Source organism: Tursiops truncatus, chromosome 11 (assembly GCF_011762595.2).
Source record: "Tursiops truncatus isolate mTurTru1 chromosome 11, mTurTru1.mat.Y, whole genome shotgun sequence".
NCBI lineage: Eukaryota > Metazoa > Chordata > Mammalia > Artiodactyla > Delphinidae > Tursiops > Tursiops truncatus.
Window position 1 is genome coordinate 18,735,081 of NC_047044.1, and position 19,906 is coordinate 18,754,986.

The 19,906-nt window shown below is 48.4% G+C and overlaps 1 protein-coding gene across 1 annotated transcript; it reads right to left on the reverse strand.

Moving 5' to 3' along the window:
• Window positions 1-16,811: 16,811 nt before the first annotated feature.
• ASCL1 (achaete-scute family bHLH transcription factor 1) lies at window positions 16,812-17,486 on the reverse strand. The gene has a single exon (XM_019952164.3). It carries the CDS (start codon window positions 17,484-17,486, stop codon window positions 16,812-16,814), a length of 675 nt encoding a protein of 224 aa, XP_019807723.1.
• Window positions 17,487-19,906: the final 2,420 nt, after the last annotated feature.

Sequence of the window (19,906 nt, forward strand, 5' to 3'; positions counted from 1 at the left end):
AAATAAAAGTCCCAAGTCAGTTTGCATTTTGCTATAGGCTATTCTTTCTGTTCCCTAGACCTTCTGACACCTAAAGAGAAAAAATGAATAGTTCTCTTTTTGTGTTCTGAAAATTGAGGGTTTCTCCCTATTATGAAGCACACGCTAATAATCCCTTTTATTTCAGTTACTTTTAAGACTCATGAAACATTGTTAGACAATTAATGAGAATTCACAAATTGTTATAGTTGAGTGAGATGAGACATCATGGAATTTCCTGGCTCCTTTTCTTAAAAGCTATTGTTCTCAGAGTTGCAAAATGCTCAGTGAAACTCCTGGTGGTCAATATAAAAATTGTCAACATTTCTCTTCTTGATACAGCAGAGTCTACTTTAAAAAAAAAAAAAAGTGATTCTGGCAATTTTTCTGGATTTTAAATGCAATAACAATCCTTTTATTTTTCTCATTTCTCCACTCTTAGAAAAAAGGAAGGACTGTAATCAAATAAGTTAGGGAAAATTGTGATAAGGGCAACTAAATAACAACAGAATACGTAAAAGTTCCAGAGAAAAAGTGATTAATCTGTGTAAGGTTAGGTCAAGGAAGGCTTCCTGGGGGAAGTGATGTTTGAGCTGGAACTTAAAGGGCAAATGAATACACCAGACCAACAAAAGAGGATGTGTGCAAAGGTGATGAGAAGGAAAAGCAGGGCGTTTGCAGGACTACAGGCTGTTTGGTATTGCTAGGATATAAAGGTCAACAGAGATGACGGAGATTTGGGTGGGGCTGCTGCAGAAGTTAGGTCGTCAACCATTCGTTAGAATAGAAGTTCCATGAGAGTATCCACCATGTTCGCTTTATTCAGTATTGTATGGACACTGCCTAGCTTGATACTGGCACGTAGTTGGAAGCTCCATGAATATTTGTAGAGTCAGTAAATTAGCTACTTTCATGAGCAGTGGTGAAACCACAGAAACGTTTTAAACAAGAGATATATATGATCACGTGTCGGAAAGATCACTTTTGTGTCTACATATCGTTTCTAAAGGAATCAGTGGCCACAATGTGGAGGATGGGTTGGAGTGACAAGAACAAGGAGATTCTTTAAGAGTCAGAGGTCCAGGGAGAAGTGGTAAGGTCCTGATCAGAGGCAGAAACAATGGGGCTGAGAAAGCAGGAGCTGAATCTAACATATAAATAGAGGGTATATTAAAAGTCTGGAAACAGAGAAAAATGTATTTAATCATCAATACATTTGTTACGTTTTCAAATAACATGCTTCGTATGTTTCCTTCAACCTCCAGATACCTTTACAGGCAAAATATCTCTAAATTTAAAGCCTCGTGGGTGTAATCATTAATCTGGGGGGAAAGTCCAATAAAAAATTGGAATATTTTCCCTGTTTTTATAGATTTTCAGACATTATAATATAGAATCTTTTGGATTTAGGGTTGCTCAGCAGGTGCCAGTCGGAGAGGATGAGAGGATTAGAAATGATTCTTGAGTTTCTGGTTGAAGATATTGAGTGAGTGGCAATATCAGAAACCAAGATTTAGAAAGCAAACTGGCATGTTCTTTCAATCAACGTATTCAGAGCCTACTAAACACCTAATGAGGGGTGGATTGAGACCCTTAGAAGTGATAGGAATGGGAAAAAATAGGAAAGACTGAGAATATAGTTCAAACATCAATGCCAGTGCTGCGGGCTTAAATGCAGATTCTAGTAACGAAAGGAACTAGTTAGAAAAGATTCTCTCAGTCTTTTTTTTTTTTAATTTATTTTCGGCTGCTTTGGGTCTTTGTCGCTGCGCAAGGGCTCTTCTCTAGTTGCGGCGGGCGGGGGCTACTCTTTGTTGCGGTGCAGTGGCTTCTCTTGTTGCGGAGCATGGGCTCTAGGCACGGGGGCTTCAGTAGTTGTGGCTCACAGGCTTCGTTGCTCTGTGGCATGTGGAATCTTCCCAGACCAGAGCTTGAACCCGTGTCCCCTGCATTGGCAGGCGGATTCTTAACCACTGCGCCACCAGGGAAGTCCAGATTCTCACAGTCTTGATGGTTTGAAATCCTTGCAATCTGACTGAGAACATCATTTCAAAAGGATATATACCTGGCATTCTCTCCATGCATTCTAATCTTGGATGTACCCCTTACTAGCTGTGTGATGTTGGGCAAGTCATTTGATAACTCCAGGATGCCGTTTCGTCATCTGTAGCTCAAGAGATTGAGGAGACCTCTTACGTACTTCCACCTTTAAACATGCAATGGCTCCTTAAGTGAAACTGATGACACTGTGTTGAGAAATCTGACCTATTTTCCAACTTCAAAGTACAAACAAATAAAGAAGACTGAAAGGATTTGGAGCGGATGCCATCTTGTTGGTTGGGTCCACGAACTGGTGCAAAGCAACTCCTGGGGTAAAATCTACTGTAAAGGGACCTTGAATCTCCTTGAGACCCAGTATCCATCCTCCTCTTCTACTTTATGAACAGAATCCCACTTGTGTTTGAAGCAGCAATATCCCTGGCTTTAAAAGCCTATTCCTGGCTTCTTTGGCCCCTTCCATTAGCCCTTGGTTATAGTTCTGACCTAAGAGGTGTAATTGGGACTTACTGAGGGGACTTACAGGAAAGCCTTTTAGAGGAGAGCAGCTTTAGCCAGCACAACCTTCTGCTCTTTATTTCTCCCCTTCTTGCCTAGAAAGCAGACACGATCTGGAGCCAGAACAATCGTCCTGGGACCACAAGACACAAAGCCAACGCTCAGTGAGGATGGAAAGCTAGTCAGCACCTGTGGCCTGAGAGCATTGTGGGCCATCATACTAACCTCGATTACTATATCCAGCTTCTTCCTCGGGAGGGAGGAAGGAAGATCCCTCATAGTTCATTTTACCATCACAGGTTGGATTTCCTGCACACACCATCAGACCTATTTCTGGTAAAACTGATGACTGACCTCCCTCATAGAGTGATGCTTAAGCCCATTTCCCTGCAAAATGTGCTGGGGAGAAACTGATACAATAAATGAGTGCCCCCAGAAAAAAAAAAAAAAGACAAAACGAATTGAATGTCCTCTAGGACAGAGACCATGTTTTCTTCATCTTTATAGCCCCACTGCTCAGTGTAGACATGGCATACTTCAGGGTCACAATTTCTATGACTTAAATTAATGATGAAAAGAGGAAACCGTCTTTTCCCACCAAGGAGTTATTTTACCTCTATGATAGCAAACATTCACACCTGATGATTTGCCATTAAGTCCATTGGACTGACTCTCCTCCCTCCCCAGGTCACATAAAACCAATCTATGGGGACATCACATAGAACACATAAGAAGCTACTGATTATTTCACCAGTGTGGCTGACATGTCCTTAAGGAAAAACCAATAGCCAGGCTCCTGGAGTAAACTAAATGCCCTTCTGATACCATCCATACCCAGCAATGATGACACTTGCCCTAAAAGGTGTGACGGTGCAGCAGAGCTTAGGAGAGGAGTACCTGGGAGACCCAGGGGCGCCCTGGGGTGATCGTGCAGGAGGACAGAAGATGAAGGAGGCTCTTCTCCTTCTCCTCTGCCACACTCCTCACCTGGAGGAGGCTCAACTGAACTTCAGATCTGAACTACAATTCTATTTACAAGATATTAACCCCCTACCTAGGAAAGAGTTTTCATAGTGGAACCAGCAGTTACCAGGAGCAAAATAATCAGATGAGAGATGTCTTGCCACAGTGCCATTTAAAGAATTGCGGCTATCACCACCTGAACCCATCTCCAGCCATAACTCAAAGGCAAGTTTCTCAAGTTGCCCTAAGTTGTCACCACTATCAACACCCTAGAGCAAGGATATGAAATCTATGATCTGAAAGCCAAAGCCTGTTTCTGTATAAAAAGAAAAATTATTGGAACACAACCATACTTTTTAATTTACATATTGTTCCTGTTGCTCTTGTACTAAAATAGCAGAAAATATTTACTTGCTACCCTTTATGGAGATAGTTGACCGACCCCTGCTCTAAAAGCTGCTTGTCTTTTTGCTGTTGTTGTTTGTTATTTGGTTTGGTTTGGTTTGCGGCTGTCCAGCATCTGAGCACCTTTCCATTGGAGGTTCTTAAGCATTTTGGTAGAAAGCAGAGTCCGTCTCCTACTATAAAAGTGGGCAAGGTCAGACACCACCTTCCTGGCCTCCCTTGCATCTATAATATGTCTCAAGTAATCAGAAGCTCCCTCCCCAGATGTAGACTTGACAGCTAGTGTCATAAAGAAGCAAGGACAGGGGCCTCCCTGGTGGCGCAGTGGTTGAGAGTCTGCCTGCCGATGCAGGGGACGCGGGATCGTGCCCCAGTCCGGGAGGATCCCGCGTGCCGCAGAGCGGCTGGACCCGTGAGCCATGGCCGCTGAGCCTGCGCATCCGGAGTCTGTGCTCCACAACTGGAGAGGCCACAACAGTGAGAGGCCCGCATACTGAAGAAAGAAAAAAAAAAAGAAGCAAGGACAGCAGAGAATCCATTTTTGTCACAATGGCAGCTGGGGGGCTACGGCTACAGCCAGCCAGTTTCTAGGCAGCAGTGGCCCCATCAGTCCCAGCAGGGCATCCAGTGTCGAGTCCTGGAGATGGTGTCAGTATAGACAGTGGCGTCCGGAGGCTGGAGGCAGAGTGGCGGCAGCCTCATCCCGCGATTGTGGGGAATGGCTTTATCCATGATTTTGGCTTCCGCTCAGCCTCACCTTTTCTAGCCCACTTTCTGACCCTCGAATAAGCCTTTTCAGTAATTCCAGGAATGACTCAAATGCTCTTGATAAATTTCTTTTCAGTTTCAATCAGCCAGAGTTTATTTCTGTTGCTTGCAACCGTGAGCTCTGATTGATAAAAACATCTACTCTTTTTAATGTTCGTAGAGCAACTAGCAGATTAAAAATCAGCATCACATAACCTGTTTTGTTCTTGTGACAACCCTGTGAAGTGTGGTTTTATGCCCACTTAACAGATGAAGAAGCTGAGGCTAAGTGAGGTTAAGCGATCTCTTTGAGTCAACACTGGAATCCCTTTCTACTGGGCCAAACAGGCAGAACTCCTTTTATATAACATCAGGCACATGCTCATCAGTTTCACTTATCAATTAAACAAATCCCTTCTCTTCTTCAAAGCCCACAGAGGGCTGAAAGCTCTGTTTCTGCTTACCAGCATCTTGTCATTTTTCACCTCCTTTATTCTAAGTCCAGGTGGCTTTATTTTTTCATTTGAAAATGTCATCACCACGTCATTAGCAATGCACTGTTACCTGACAGTAGGAAGAAGCGTCCCCAGGCCATATGGCTGAGTTTAATCTACATGGTCACGGTGTAATCCCGTTGAAATGGCTTCCCTTTGCAATCAAAACCGAATTTCACACTTTACCAAGATGGGGACAGCTCTCTTCTTCCCCAGAGTAATATAGATCTCCCCAGGCAGCCAAGGCCAATGGAAATGGCTTTCTTCTCTAGGCCAGCAGCAGGTGGGGGGCAGGGCTGGGAGGTCAGCATGGATAGGCAGAGAATGGAAGGGAGTCAGAGTCTAGAGTAATCCTCTGTATTCCCCATGCACGGATTACCACTGGGGACATTCGACCCCCGGCACCTGGGAAAAGTAAATTTGGAATAGAAGTCACCTTTATCCAACTGGCGGTTTTATCATTGTTGTTGCTTCTAAAGTTAGTTATCTGACATATCTCCAGAAGGGCTACAATTAAAACCACTGTCCAGAGCATGTAGTTAATCAGGACCTCCAGGAACACGTATTTCAAGCAGACATCCTCCTGCGTTCATTATAAAGCCGTCGTCTCAGACCAGTGTGTGAGAATCACTGATGTAAATAGATAAAAAAAGGATTTGAACGTCACTGGGATGGAGAACAAGCAGCATGAAAGAATGTGACATCACTTACAATTGGTAAAGTTGTTTGTTTGTTTAAAATACAATAATATCTAGTGGGTACTCATCACTGCTGGTGAAATTGTAACTGATTCCACCTGTCTGAAAGCAATTGTTGGTGATATGAATCCAAAAGCCTTCAGAAAGCACGTTTCCTTTAACAAAACAGTTCTCCTTCAGATGTGTCTTGGGGACATAATCTTGTGTAATTGTCTGGTTATAAGGTTTTTCATTTCAGAATTTATTCACAAATAGCAAAAAAAATAAAATAAAGAGAACAAAACCTCTCTGTGTAAAACTACAGATTGTTTAAGATGTTATTCTATCAACATTTAAAATTATGTTGTAGAAGACTATCTGAGGATTCAGAAATGTGTAACTACCAGATTTTGGAGTGTCTTTCTTACCTCATAAACTGTAAGGGCTGGGATTGTGTTGGTCTTTTCCAGTACTGTATCCTGAGGGCCTAGAATAGGGCCTGGGAAAATATTTGCTGAATTAATGACTAAACTGATTAATGTTCATATTTTTAAAAAATATGTTCATAGTTTAAAAAGTGAATTGTATGATGCCACTTTGTCAAAAAATATATAGATAATTAGACTGAGTGGTTTCCTTTGGTTGGTAGAGTTATAGGTGATGGCTATTCTCTTCTTTTCACTTATAACAAGATACTTATTCTATCGCAGATATATTTCCATGTTATTAAACATAAATCTATGTCACCATTTAAAATTCTGTACCCTATAGCTTCCTATGAGCCTGCCAATATATATTTGAACAAATACTTCCACACTGAAGTTTCAGGTTGTGTTATGTTCTTCAACACTATAAAAAATACCACTACTACAACAACAAACACTCTTTGCTGTGTGTCTTTTGAGCATGTCTGATGGTTTTCCTTAGAAAAAGTACCTAGAATTAGAATTAGCATGTCTGTTTTCATCTGTAGAGGCTCTCTAGCAACAAATCAGCTGTTCTCTGAAATATATACCCTCTTCAGACGCCACAGAATAAATCCCCTTCATTTGTGTGTCCCAGAGAAGCAGGGTAATATTCTTGAGAATGGGGAGATGGGTGTAGATGGGTGTAGGCCTCTTCTTGGTTGGTCCAACAGGAAAAGACTGGGGAAGGAGACTGCCTAGTACAGGTGCGGCTTCTCTCCCAAGTTTAGCTTCCGTGCCCTTGGGAAGTGGAGATATTATGAACTATCTGAATGCTGATGCTGGACCGGTCCAGCCTGGCCCCCTCCTAGGGCTGTGGTGTTTGCTCATTCTGTCTTTTCATGGGAAAGATCCCATCGTTAGTTTATACAAACCACCTTTGGCTACGTTGCCGTGGTTATACAAACTGTACAGTTTTCACTTCAGCAGTCTTACATTAGATGCTTGGGGAATGGCGTGTTCATAGAGTTGGTCTGCATTTCAAACATGACTGCATTCTAAACATCTTTAGCCAATGGAATATTTTCATAAAATACCTCAAAAGTAGACCTTGTGTTTACACTCCTCCATTATGCATGGCCAGCAGTCTGTGAGGTAATGATGGTATATCAAGGACAGAATCTGTCTTCGGGAAGATGAAGAAGGTTACTCAGAGAAGGAGGAAAACAGGAAAATGTGGGAGACACAAACAAGGCCATGAAGCTCATCCCTACTCTCTGGAAACCAAAGCATTCACACCAGGAATCAGTGGAGAAACAATCACTGGGAAGCTGACCACCTGTTGCAGAATTGGGACACATTCCCTGGATTATAAACTTTTCTTGCTTGCTTTCTTTTTTTTTTTAATTGGTGTCTTGGAACTTGGAAGAGCTGACTGCTGGGTGGCAACAGCAAGCCTGGAGGTTTGGAAGTTGATGCACATCTAAATAATCTAAATAATAGTGACAGATGCAATGGAAGTGGTGGCCATTCCTTGAATTTCTATGAATGGTTTTCTGAAGATTTTCCTTCTAAGACCTGGGAAGAGGCCAGAGCTCTGAAGCACTTCAGAATGCTGAGAGAACAAGGCTCCTGGAGGGGAGCCCAGTGGCCAGTTCTAGCCTCTAGTGCTCACTTTCTTCCAGCAAAGCCATCACCCCTTGGAGGTTCATTTTTGTCTTCCACGAACTGGGCTGAGATTTCCTCCCTGCCTCACCAGGGGTGGTAAGCAACAGCAAAACCAGAGAATGACCGCTCACCTCTCAGAGGCACTGAAACACTTCCACGCCACCAGGCAGTCTCCCTAACACCCACGAACATGGACTCTGCTTTAGCTCACACCATCCTTGTGGCCTGACCACCACAGAACAACAGAAGACAAAATTCCCTGATGTTTTCGCTGTATATGTTTCACGAATGTAATTGCATACGTGACATATAACTTCCTGATACACAAAAATAAAAGACCAAATCCTATTTCATTTTCAACAGAATTTTCTTGAGCACCTACTATGTGCTAGATACTATGCTAGGCACTTCTGCATAGTCTATTTCATTCTATCTTTATAATTAGCCTCACACAGAGGTGTTATTATCTCCACTTATGCAGATGAGGAAACAAAGATTTGTGATGATGCATGGAGAATCCCAGCAAAGTCTCTTGATCCCCAAATCAAGTATCTTCCAGAACAAAATTACGTTCAAAGAAAATCAAAAGGAATCTAAGGAATCCCTCCCTTCCTCCCTCCTTTCATTTCTCCCTTTCTTCCCTCTTCCCTTGCTTTCACATGCTTTCGAGTGTCAGGCATGTGCCAGAACATTCTGAAAGCAGGGAATATTTTTGGCAATCCAGGGATGATGGCAGAGAACATGCTCTCATACTGGTGGGGTTTTCAGAAGCAGACAAGCATCGAGCTGGTCTTCGGATCTCATTGAAGAAACTATGGGCTGGATTATGATGGACAGAACATGGAATTCGGAGTCAGACAAACGTGAGTTCAAATTCTGACCCTGCCACTACCTGGCTTTGTGATCATGGACAAGTCACGTAGCGTCCCTCAGCCCCTCAGTGTTTTCATCCGTAAGGCAAATATATATAATAATCCACCACCTTATAGGATTGCCCTGATTATGAGCAAAATAAGATGCCCGGCGCTTGGAAAATGCTCAGTAACAGGAGATGAGGGGGTAGCCACTTTAACTATATCCTTTGTAAGAAAAGCCCTCGCTCTCCTGCCCTGGGCCGGGAGGTCTGTTCATCTGTCCATCCTCACACCCATCTCCTATGACCTCTCCCAGGCGTCTTGTGCTGATTCTTCCAAAGAAGAAGCTGGGAGTATCCCCTCGCATCTGACACTGCTGAAACTGCACTCAGGTGGCCTCCGGCTTCTTTGGCTTTGAAACCCCTGCTCCTTTGGCTGTCGGGCGCTTCAAGCGGTGGAGGGCCAATTCGCCATGGCGGTTTGTATCTGCAGCCGGGCTGACAGGCTGGGAGAGGAAGGCGTTAATGTTTTCTGACAGGCGACCCCTAATTGTGGGAGCTTTTCTTCTTGGGCTTTCTGTGAAATTCTGACTTAGGCGAGCGGCATAACAAAATGGGAGGGCATTGAGCCCGGCTTGCACTACACTGAGCTGGGGGGAGGAGGGGGGTCCGGGGGCCGATGCTGGCCCAGCATTATTCATGAAGATTTTCAGCTGTTTTTGTCTTTTAACTAAACTTTGAGTTTGATCAGAGGGCTGGCCGGCCTCCCTTTCGCCAAAGGCCCCGCTGGCACCTGGACAATGGACGCAGACTGTTTTTCCTGGTACAAGAGCAGAGCTGGGGGAGGCCGAGGGCTGTGTGTCCTGGGGGTGGGAAGGGAGGGCTGGGCGGCGGGCGGGGGCAGGTTTACTTCTGTCCTGGTCTTGGGCAGAGGGGTGGTTACTGATAGAATTTCCAGCTCCCCCCAACACAGGCAGTCACCCTCTGACTGCTGAACTTCTAGGCTCTACAACTTCATCCGTGAAAGTGCACACAGCTGCTCGTTCTCCCGTTTGCTGTTCAAATGCCACACTCCCTTCCCCTCCAAATAGCTTTCTTCTGCTCTGTCTCCCCACCGCACTCCCTCCTTCCAAAGGGCCCACTGGCTGGAGAAGGTTCCAGTCTACGAGTGTCCACTGCACTCCCTCCTTCCAAAGGGTCCACTGGCTGGAGAAGGTTCCAGTCTACGAGTGTCCACTGCACTCCCTCCTTCCAGAGGGCCCACTGGCTGGAAAAGGTTCCAGTCTACAAGTGTTTGGGTGGTGCTGCCTTTATTGTTATTATTATTATTGTAAATAACGACGGCAAAGAGCAAATAAGTGAAGAAAGGAGAGGGAGAAGGTGACTCGGATGATAGTTAGAGACCCAAAGAAAGGCAGGCGGAAGTGCTGCGCCCAGGAAAGGATTTAGGAGCCCAGAGGCGGTGGTGCTGGGCAGACCCCAGCGGCGGTGCAGCTTCCCTGCCTGCAGGGGAGCAGGGAGTGGGTTGGGCGCGAGGTGCTCTCCAAGTGCTCTCGCTTTTGGCAGGTGCCAAGCTTTTTGTCCCCTGCATCCACTTCCTGCCCGGACAGCCCGGACCCAGGGCCCAGTCCTCTCCAACGTACTGTGCAGAAAGTGACTCCCTTCAAGGAGTGCGGGTTGGCGCCTTTCCCCCCATCTCGTCCCCAAAATAGCCCTGGTCGCCAGCGCATCAAAGGCGGCTTTGTGAGCGGCCGCCTGCAGGCTGCCTGGAGGGGGGCGCACGTGGGACGTTCTGGGAGCGCGTCCCACTCCCCTCTCCAACCTCTCTCTCTTCTTTCATTCATTCTTCTCTCCTCTCCTGCTTTGTCTCTATCTCCCTCTTGTTTTTCTCCTCGTCTTTATCTCTCCATCCCTCCCTCTCTCCTCCCCTCCCCCACCTTTCCTCGTTTTTTCCCTCCTCCTCCTCTCTCTTCTCCCCCCTCCCTTCTCTCCCTCTCCCTCTCTTCCAATCTCTCTCTCTCGCTCTCCTTTTTCTCTCCATCTCTTCTCCCTCTCTCCCTTCCTCCACCTTTGTCTCTCTTTCTCTCTCTCTCTCTCTTTCTCTCTCACCTCCGTCCTCTTCCTTTTCCCCACCTCTCCCCTCCAAGCGGGGGACCAAGCTTTCTCTCCCCTCCCCCCCCACCTCCCCGATCCCTGCCGTCAGGTAGCCGGGCGAGGCCCAGGCGCGCGCTGCTGACAGCGGACGCATGCCTGCAGCCAATCAATGCCCGGATGCGCTGCTGCTTGAATAAATCATTAAGCCTGACACGCGCTCGGGCCCGCGCTCTGCGCTGCAACTTGCTTCCTGCCATTAACCTACACACCCTCTTTTGTAACAACCTAATCTTGCATACAAAGGAAGTAGGAATATAACTTCAACCTGCGCTGTAGCCCAGCCCTTGGCATTCGCAGTGGGAAAAAGAACGTTAGTGTCCGCGAATCCACTTCCCTCCTTACCTTTGAGTCCGGATAACCGGGAGTTTCTGAGGAAATCCGAAAACAAATCATTTCTTGGTCCAGGAGCGGAGAGAGGGAGAAAAAAGTTCAGAGACTTCTCAGCAATAAGAAAAGGGAAACAGCGTTGAGGGCATTTAGTACATCAGAGAAGCGTCCATAGTGTTTTTAAAAGAGGTCGTCGTGAAACAAGCTCGGAGAGCTCGCTCTGGAAGATACAAAATAAGACAAGTCCTAGAAATGTTGACAGAACTTAACCATGTGTCCCTCGCTTTTTAAATGAGTGCGTAAATGGATGAGGGAATGAATGGGTGAACGAAAGCATGAACGGCTGCCCAACAGCAGCATGGTCTTTGTTTATCTTGGGGGAAAGTTCCCAGCACCACCCCTCTACCTGGTTCAGGAAGCGCGTGAGAAGCGGTATCCCTTGTGCTGACAGAGTCAGAGACAGCTCTGAAGCCTTTCATTTTCTATTCATCTGGTGATCTATGCAAGGGAAGGCATTTTCCAGAAGAGAAAACTGAAATTGACTTCTTTTACAAACTTTCAAGTAAGTCATTCCCAGCGCCAAAAGGTAAAGTGATCTTCCAGAGTTTGGTTTTGAATAGAGCTAGGTTCACCTCTGCCCTACGAAGTTTCTATGAGTCCCTGAAAATCTTACACAAAACGAGTATATCCCTGAGGTCCTGTGGGAGAATAACCTGGGTATCAGCCAGGGTCAGCAGGAGCCGGTAGCACACTTGAAAGGGCAAATGAAGAGTTTAATGGAGAGACGGAGGTGGGTGGAACTAAAGGAATCAAAAGGTTGCAGCACCCAGAGACTAGGAACGAGGGGGAGCCTTACCATCTCTGGCTTGCAGGGGACAGAAGAGGAAGCTATTACCACATCTCAGCAAGAGCTGTTGCTATGGGAGAGAAGCCTCCTGACAAGAGCTGTCCTGAGACCAAGAACCACTGCCAAAGCAACTGAGGAGCTTTGCAGGGAGGAGCGGGGATAAAAGTGTCCTGACCTGCCCCCACTCCTACCTCACAAATTCCTAGTGGTGCCTCCTAGTGGCCAAACCCAGCAGGAAGCCAGAGGACAAGAGAGACCTAGTGAAGAGGTCCACAAAATCAGCTTCCTGAGATGCAGAGCAGGGCTGGAGCTGGAGAGATTCCAGTGAACAAGACAAGTAAGGTCCCTGTCCTCATGAAGTGTACCTTCTGGTAGGGGGCAATTGATAGCAATTGTATAAACAAACAGGTGTTTTTTGTTTGTTTGTTGGGTTTTTTGTTTTGTTTTGTTTGGGTAGTACTAGATGCCAGGAAGGAGAAACAGCATAATGGATAAAGAGTGACTGTAGCTGGGGGAAAGCTGCTTTAGATAGGATGATCAAGGAAGGCTTCTCAGAGGAGGTGATGTTTGAGGTAAGGTGACCTGGACTTCCCCGGGAAGCCTACCTTGACTCCACATCTACTCCCAGACTTCTTTTTATGTGGTTTGTGGGTAAGCCTCAAATCTAGGCTGATTTAGATGCATCCATTAACCAGTCTCCATGAAAATGAGAGACTAGAATAACACAACCAAACGCTCATATTTACAAATAGCTTGTAATCTCCCCTACAAGGCCCTGTGCTAAGTGCTTTACGTAGTCTCCTGTTGCTGCTGTGGGTACCATCAGCCCCATGTTATAAACAAGAATACTGAAGCTTAGAAGGAAGGGGAAGTCGATTCCCTGCTCTAACAGCCCAAGCCCTGCAAGAACAGCGAAGTGGAAATGCATGCTCTACTCTCTCTTTCTTACTAGTCTCAGTCCTAGCCCTTTGACGCTCTAGGCAGAGGGCGGGCCGGTGTCTTCCTTCTTCGGTGGGCCCGTCTGATATGAACTTGACATAGATATTTCTCCATGCACACCCCCCTACTCCCAATTTAACAATGTGAAAGGCAGAGTCAGGGAGGCGAGACGTGTGTCCCAGTAGCTCCAGCACAGCCTCTGATAATACTCGCATTCAACAGTTTTGCAGCCAGCGGCGGGTCTATTTTTTTCTCTCTGGCACTCCCCGCTCCTCCTGGTCCATTTCAGGCGGCTCCAGTCTGAATTCGGTGGTCTCCAGGCCATTTTTTTTTGAATAGGTAAGATTTCTCAGTCAATAACGTCAAGGCAGTTTTCTTCCCCAGCACCCTCCTCCCCCCAGAAAAGAAAGCGGGAGTTGGGGCTAAGACGGGGGAGAGGCCGCGACTGCTAGCCGCTGGGGTCTACGTTTTGTACTTCGCTGACAGCCCAGGGCCGCTCCAAAGCCCGCCGCGCAGCCAATGGGCTGCGGTGATTTATGGAGCTGACTAATGCTGGCTGAATGCGGCCTGTCAGAGCGCCCTGAATGGCTTCCCTTCGCCGCACAAGCCCCGGCTTTGTGTTGCTAAGCGATTAGAGCAGATGTAATGAGATTTTGCCCTTTCCTAGCTTCGGCAAAATTGTGTGTGTGTTTGTGAATTTTTAGAGTTTGCCTCCGCATTGTGGCAAACAACGGCTAACTTTGCCCCGAGTTTAACGAGACTGGATATCTCCCATTCAGAAGTGAGTAAAAGAACACCTGTCTTCACAAGGAGAAGGGGGGAAACATCCCCTTTGTGGGGACTGAAACATTATCCTAATGCTATATTCATAGCCATAAATGACTTGCTACACTTTCTTTGCGTACCTTATCTGGAAACTTGCAAAGGAGCTAAATTAAAAGAATAAGAAACGCATGGCGGGGGTGGGTGGGGGGAGAGGGGGACCCAGCTCTGGTCCTCCAAATGAGAAGATAAAAAATAAAGCAGGCATCACAAAAGCATTACTTCCCTCAAGTAAGCTCTAAATTGGCCCACTGCTGGCAGAAAGTCCGATTATTTATGGCGATGAGGAATTTACTGATTTTTTTTTTCGCCTTAATTACGCTCATCTCTTTGAAAGGGACTGAAGCCTCAATGTGCATTCTATAGAGGGTCATTTAGCAAAATGACATCAGACGCTGTGGCGTGCTCCGCGCATCGCGGCTTTAAAAAATGATTATTCTGTGCCACTAAATGGTATAGATGTACCAACACAGACTAGATTTTTAACTCTGGAAGACGTGCTGGCTCCCTGCTCTTTGTTGGGTTTTGTAAGATGCATTTTGCGCTCGGCTTTCCGCTTGGCTGGAGACACGCTAACTGAATCTGCAAGTAATGCAAGCGGCGAGCGCGGAGCCGGCGAGAGGCGGAGTAGGATTCTGATCACGTCCTTGCTAACTGACAAGAAGCAAGCCAGCCAAAAACCCACCAATTTCTTTTTGAATCTTGGTAATTGGGTACTTTTACACGCAGCTCACGCCATTCGGATAGAGTCACAAGCTTAGATAGGCCAGTGTCTCAAAGCGACCACACATTTCTAAGGCTTTTATTTAAATCTAACTCCGGTAAGAAATTTACATCATACGTGCCCTTTACTTAAAACCAATATGGAAAGTGTGTGCTGTGGGGAAGAGGAGTGGAAAATGCATGCCTGGCAGTGAAGGAAGAACACACCTACCACTGGGAGTGTGGACAGGGCTACCTCCCCCAAGCCCAGCCTCAGACACCACCATCCTTTCTCTCACCCCTAGTGTTCGTTATCTCATCCAGCCCTTCCACAGTTTCACGATGAGAAACTCGGAATGGGGGTAAGGGTTAGAAACTGGGCTGAGGACCCTCTCTTTCCAGTTCACTTTTGGAGGTATTTTTTCAGTGTAAAGTCATGTTATCAAAAGGTGATGTAGCCATTAATCACCACCCATTCTCTAGGTGTCTGTGTACATTTGCAACATGAACGTGGAGAAAAACCATATACGTGTGTGTGTGTGTATATATATATATATGTACATTCATCATAGAATCATCTTGGATAGGACTGGTCACAGCACTTATCGTTGTCATTTCTGCCACTTAGCTTGTTTCTTCCCACCTTCTTCTCCCCCGCTCTTTCCCTTTGGCATTTTCATAATAACTTGGGCAGGGGCAGTAGCGTCAAAGAAGACTCAGAGGCAGCTGATTATTTTCATTTGTAAAAAAAGAAAAAGTTTTATTATGAAACTAGTTTGTATAAAACAGGGTTATACATGGTTTTTTTTTTTGTAAGTTTGTAATAAAACAGTAAGAAAAAAAAAAAGGCAGTGATAGAAATTTCCCAAAAGGCAACCCATCAAAACCAACTGGCTGCCACTTTGCGTTTGGACAGTAGCTGCATAAACTTTGTTCTTCTTGAACGGTATTTAATAACATCATTAATACATTAACAAAGTTTCTATAAAGTAAGACACATTGGTGCTGAAGTACATCTGGTGGCCTTTTGATCTCACCTATGAGGACAGTTCTTTACAAAACCACATAGGGAAAATGGCAGTTGTAAGGTTAACTACACATCTAAAATATGCAGAGGTAATAGCATTACATGTTAAAGTATCAAGATATACACATTTTAAACCATTTGTACAAAACTCTATAAATTTTTTCTCTCTCTCTTATGTACAAAAATATCTTAATATATCCCCAAACTGGTTAGGATAGATACAAATAGATTTTTCTTATAATAAAAAAAATTCACAAAAGATTGGAAGCATTCTATGATGAAAAAAGTAGAAAAATGGTGTGAGGGAGTGGAGCTTGGGGAGGGACCCCCCCCCCTCCTGCAGAGGATTGGGGTTTCAAAGAGCATACTTTCACTGCAGACAAATGTCCACAGCTTATCGGGATGGAGGATACAGAGACGAAAGACACCAACCCATTTCTAGAGGGCTAAGAACTGCGCTTTCGGAGGGGGCGGGGAGGTCAGCTCTGCCTGTTAGTGGTGGGTGGGAGTTTCTACAGGGCGTGTGCTGCTCCCTTCCGCCAGGAGCCCGCTGTTTTTGCACACAAGCTGCATTTTGTGCATTGACTCGGGTCCTAGTCACTCTTTCTATCTCCGTGAATGACTGGAGTGCACAGATACTGTTCTGAGCGCATTCCTGTTTTGCGAGAGCCTTGCTTCTCAGGCACGCGGCGCTTAGTTGGCGTAGGGGTTGGTTGCCTGGATTTGTTTGTTTTCTTCTTCTTCTCTTCTTCTTTCTTCCTTTTTCTCCCTTTCAACATCGCTGACGAGAAAGCACGAAAGATGCAGGTTGCGCGGTGGCCCTGTAACATAAAAACGGGAGAGGTTAGTGTGCACTTGGAGGCCAGTAGTGGGAGCAAAAGGAGGTTTGGAGAGAGATCTGTCAGGTAGAGCGCCTCTTTTGACAGGTCTTAGTACTCTGTTCCCCGCCTCAGCTCTACTCTCCAGTTTTGGAGACCTGGACAAAGCCACTCTCAGAAGCCAAGGCTGAAACTAACATACCAGGATTTGAAATCGACGGACTTTAACAAATCCTTTAAATCAACCCTCCTCCCTCATCTCCGTGGAGACAGTCCCCCTCCTACAGAAGAAAAAGGATGAATGCAAGAAAATCTCCCCCGTTCCCTCCATAGTGCAACCTACCTGCTTCCGAAGTCCATTCGCACCAGGGCCTGAGCAGGCCGAGCCCCTCAGAACCAGTTGGTGAAGTCGAGCAGTTCTTGCTCCTCGGGGCTGAGAGGGTCGTAGGAGCCCTCGTCCGACGAGTAGGATGAGACCGGCGACCCGGCCATGGAGTTCATGTCGTTGGAGTAGTTGGGGGAGATGGTGGGCGACAGGACGCCCGCCTGGAAGGCGGCGCTCACCGCGTCGTGCTCGTCCAGCAGCTGCTGCAGCGCGCGGATGTACTCGACGGCGGAGCGCAGCGTCTCCACCTTGCTCATCTTCTTGTTGGCCGCGCCGTTGGGGACGTGCTCCCGAAGGGTGGCGAAGCCCAGGTTGACCAGCTTGACGCGGTTGCGCTCGCGCTCGTTGCGGCGCGCCACGGCGGCCGGCTGCTGCTGCGGCAGGCTGTAGCCGAAGCCGCTGAAGTTGAGCCGGCGTTTGCAGCGCATCAGTTCGGGCGAGGACGAGCGCTGTCGCTTGACTTGCTTGGGCGCTGACTTGTGACCGCCCCCTGAGGGCTGGCCGTCGGCCGCGGGGCTCAGCTGAGGCGCCTGCGGCTGCGGCGGCGGCTGCTGCTGCGCGCTCTGCGCCGCCGCTGCCGCCGCAGCCGCCGCCGCGGCCGTGGCAAAGAAGCAGGCTGCGGGCGGCAGGAAGGGCTGCGGGCCTGCGCCGCCGCTCTCCATCTTGGCAGAGCTCTCCATGCGCAGCGGCCGGCGAGGAGTCGCGGGATCGGAGCGATCCGGGGACGCGAGGTGCGGGGCGCGCGCTGGGGGGACACAGACAGGACCGGGGGGCCACGAACAGAGAGGGAGAGAAGGGGAGAGATGAAGAGGGAGCCCGGGGAGAAGTTACAAAAATACAAAATCCCCGGGAGACTTCTTAGGGTGGGAGCAAGGAAGGTGCAACTGCTTCTCCTCCTCCCCCCTCCCCTCCTCCCTTCGCAGGTTGGCTTCGGGAGCCTCGCGTGGCGCTCGCGTGTGAGGCTGCCGCTAGCGCCTTCTTGTTTAAAAAAAAAAAAAAAAACAGCAGAAGAAGCAAAAGTCGGTGGTGAGCGCGCTCTGCTGAGTCTTCTGTTCCTCTCCCCTTAGGGCTGCGCTCTCTTGCGCCGGGTCTCGGTCTCTCCAGCCGCGGCTCGGGCTGTTTGTATTATTTTGTTAACCCCCTTTCTTTCTTATTTCCTTCTTTCACTCGCCCTCCTTGGCCGGCTCCCCGTCGCTGCGCCTTCCACGTTCCCTGGCCAGAAGTGAGAGAGTGCTGGGCGGCTGGAGTGCGGCCGCCTTTTCAATGGGACACCCAGCCCCACGCGCAGCCCTGGCCCCGCCTCGCCCCCCACTCCCCGCTGCTGCAGCGAGCGGCTGCAGCCCCCCCCGCCCCCCTCCTCTTACCTCCTCTTCCCACCCCCTCCCTAAACTCCCCCTCCTCCCCTCCCCTCCCCCCGCCCGTCCCCCGAGCCCGTTCCTTGCAAACTCTCCATTCAGCCGGGTTTGTTGTTGCAGTGCGTGCGCCTGGCGCGTGCCGGACTCCCGGCTGAATAAACAGGCGGCGCGCTCAGGGCGGGCGGCAGCCGGGGGTGGTTCTAGAAGGGGGGGTGGGGAGGGGGAGGGCAGCGTCGCCGACGGGCCAATAGCTCTGGAAATTGGGGGTGTATGGGTGGAAAGGTTTGGGGTGAAGTGTCCCGGGATTCTCCTGAGAACTTGGGGAAAATCACAGGGAAGGGTTTGGGCAGAAAATGTGACACGGGGCGGTGTGGAAGTTGGGGGCAGTGAGGCTCCATTTTTTCCTGTTTTCTTCTCCTACCCCACTGTCACTCTCTTGGGGGTTTTCGATGCTCTTGGGAGCGGAAGGAAATTTGCTACTGAAGTTCAGAGAGATGGGGAGGACTCCGTGGGACTGTTAAAGTACTGTTAAGACTTAGGTTCTGGTCCCAGGGCATCCTCTCACTAGCTCCGTGACCCTTAGTAAGTGACATCCACTCTGAGCCTCAGTTTGCTCGTCTGTAACAACAGAAGGTTGGATTAGATGGTCTCTAACGTCCCATCCAGTTGTGAAATCTAGGATATGCCCCCTACAACTGAACAAGTGTGGAGGAGGCCAAGAAGAAGGGAGGTGATCGCTTTGAGGGGCGGTGGTAACCAGAGCTGTAGGGAGACAGGTGTGTATGGCCGGGATACTCTTCCAGGATGACCTAGCTGCCTGTAGCATCACCGCCGCGCCCCATCCCCCCACAAAAAAAAGATTATTTCCGGACCGGCTAAGGGGGTGTATAAAGAGAGGAGCTCTTTGGGGTATTCCCAGGGTGGATCTGAGAAAGGAGATGGGGGGAGGTGATGGAGCTTGGGGGTGGGGGCGGAGCAGCTTCGCTGGTTGTTCGGCGCCGCTGCAGGCATCTCGGCGGCCTTGGCTCAGCCTCCATCCCGCCCCAGGCGTGTGCCCGGCGGGCCGGTGGCAGGCGACTGGGAGCCGAGCCCGGCCGGGCCGCGTGCTGGCGCCGCGAGGGAGGAGGAGGCGCTTGCAGCCGTCGCTCGGCCGCTTGGACGGCGCCCACCCAGGCGCCCTTCCTGGGCCCTCGGCCCTGGCCCTGTCTGGCCAGAGCCTGGTCCAGCTTCGGGGCTCCTTGGGACGCGGCGCTGCGGAGAAAGCGGACGGAGCAAACGGAGCAAACTACCGCTCTGGTGGACGGAGAAGAAGGAGACGGGGGCGCGTCTCAGGTGGCGTCTACACAGCCGGGAAAAGGCAGAGTGTCACCATCCGGTTGATTTGTCCACTAGGAATAGGCAGTTTGGGTTAGAGACCTGGGTACAGGGATGCTCGTTTTGACTTATCCCAATAATTGCTTCCCATTGAACTTCCCTTTGTGGAGATGGGTCTCTCTCTAAAAGATCGTGTGGGTGACCGGGGAACCGCCTCTGGTATGGGCGAGTGCTGTCGGAACAATAGTGGTGGTGAGGGCAGTGGTGTCGGGGTCCCGAGGTGAATCACATCTCAGCCTCAGTTTCTTCTTTTAAAACAGATGTGTTTAGGAAGCATAGGACTGAATGGGGCCAACAGAGATCAGTTCTGTAAACTTCCCACCCACACGGCCCCCTCCCCTACAGTAGCCTATGGCCTGCTGACCCCAAAG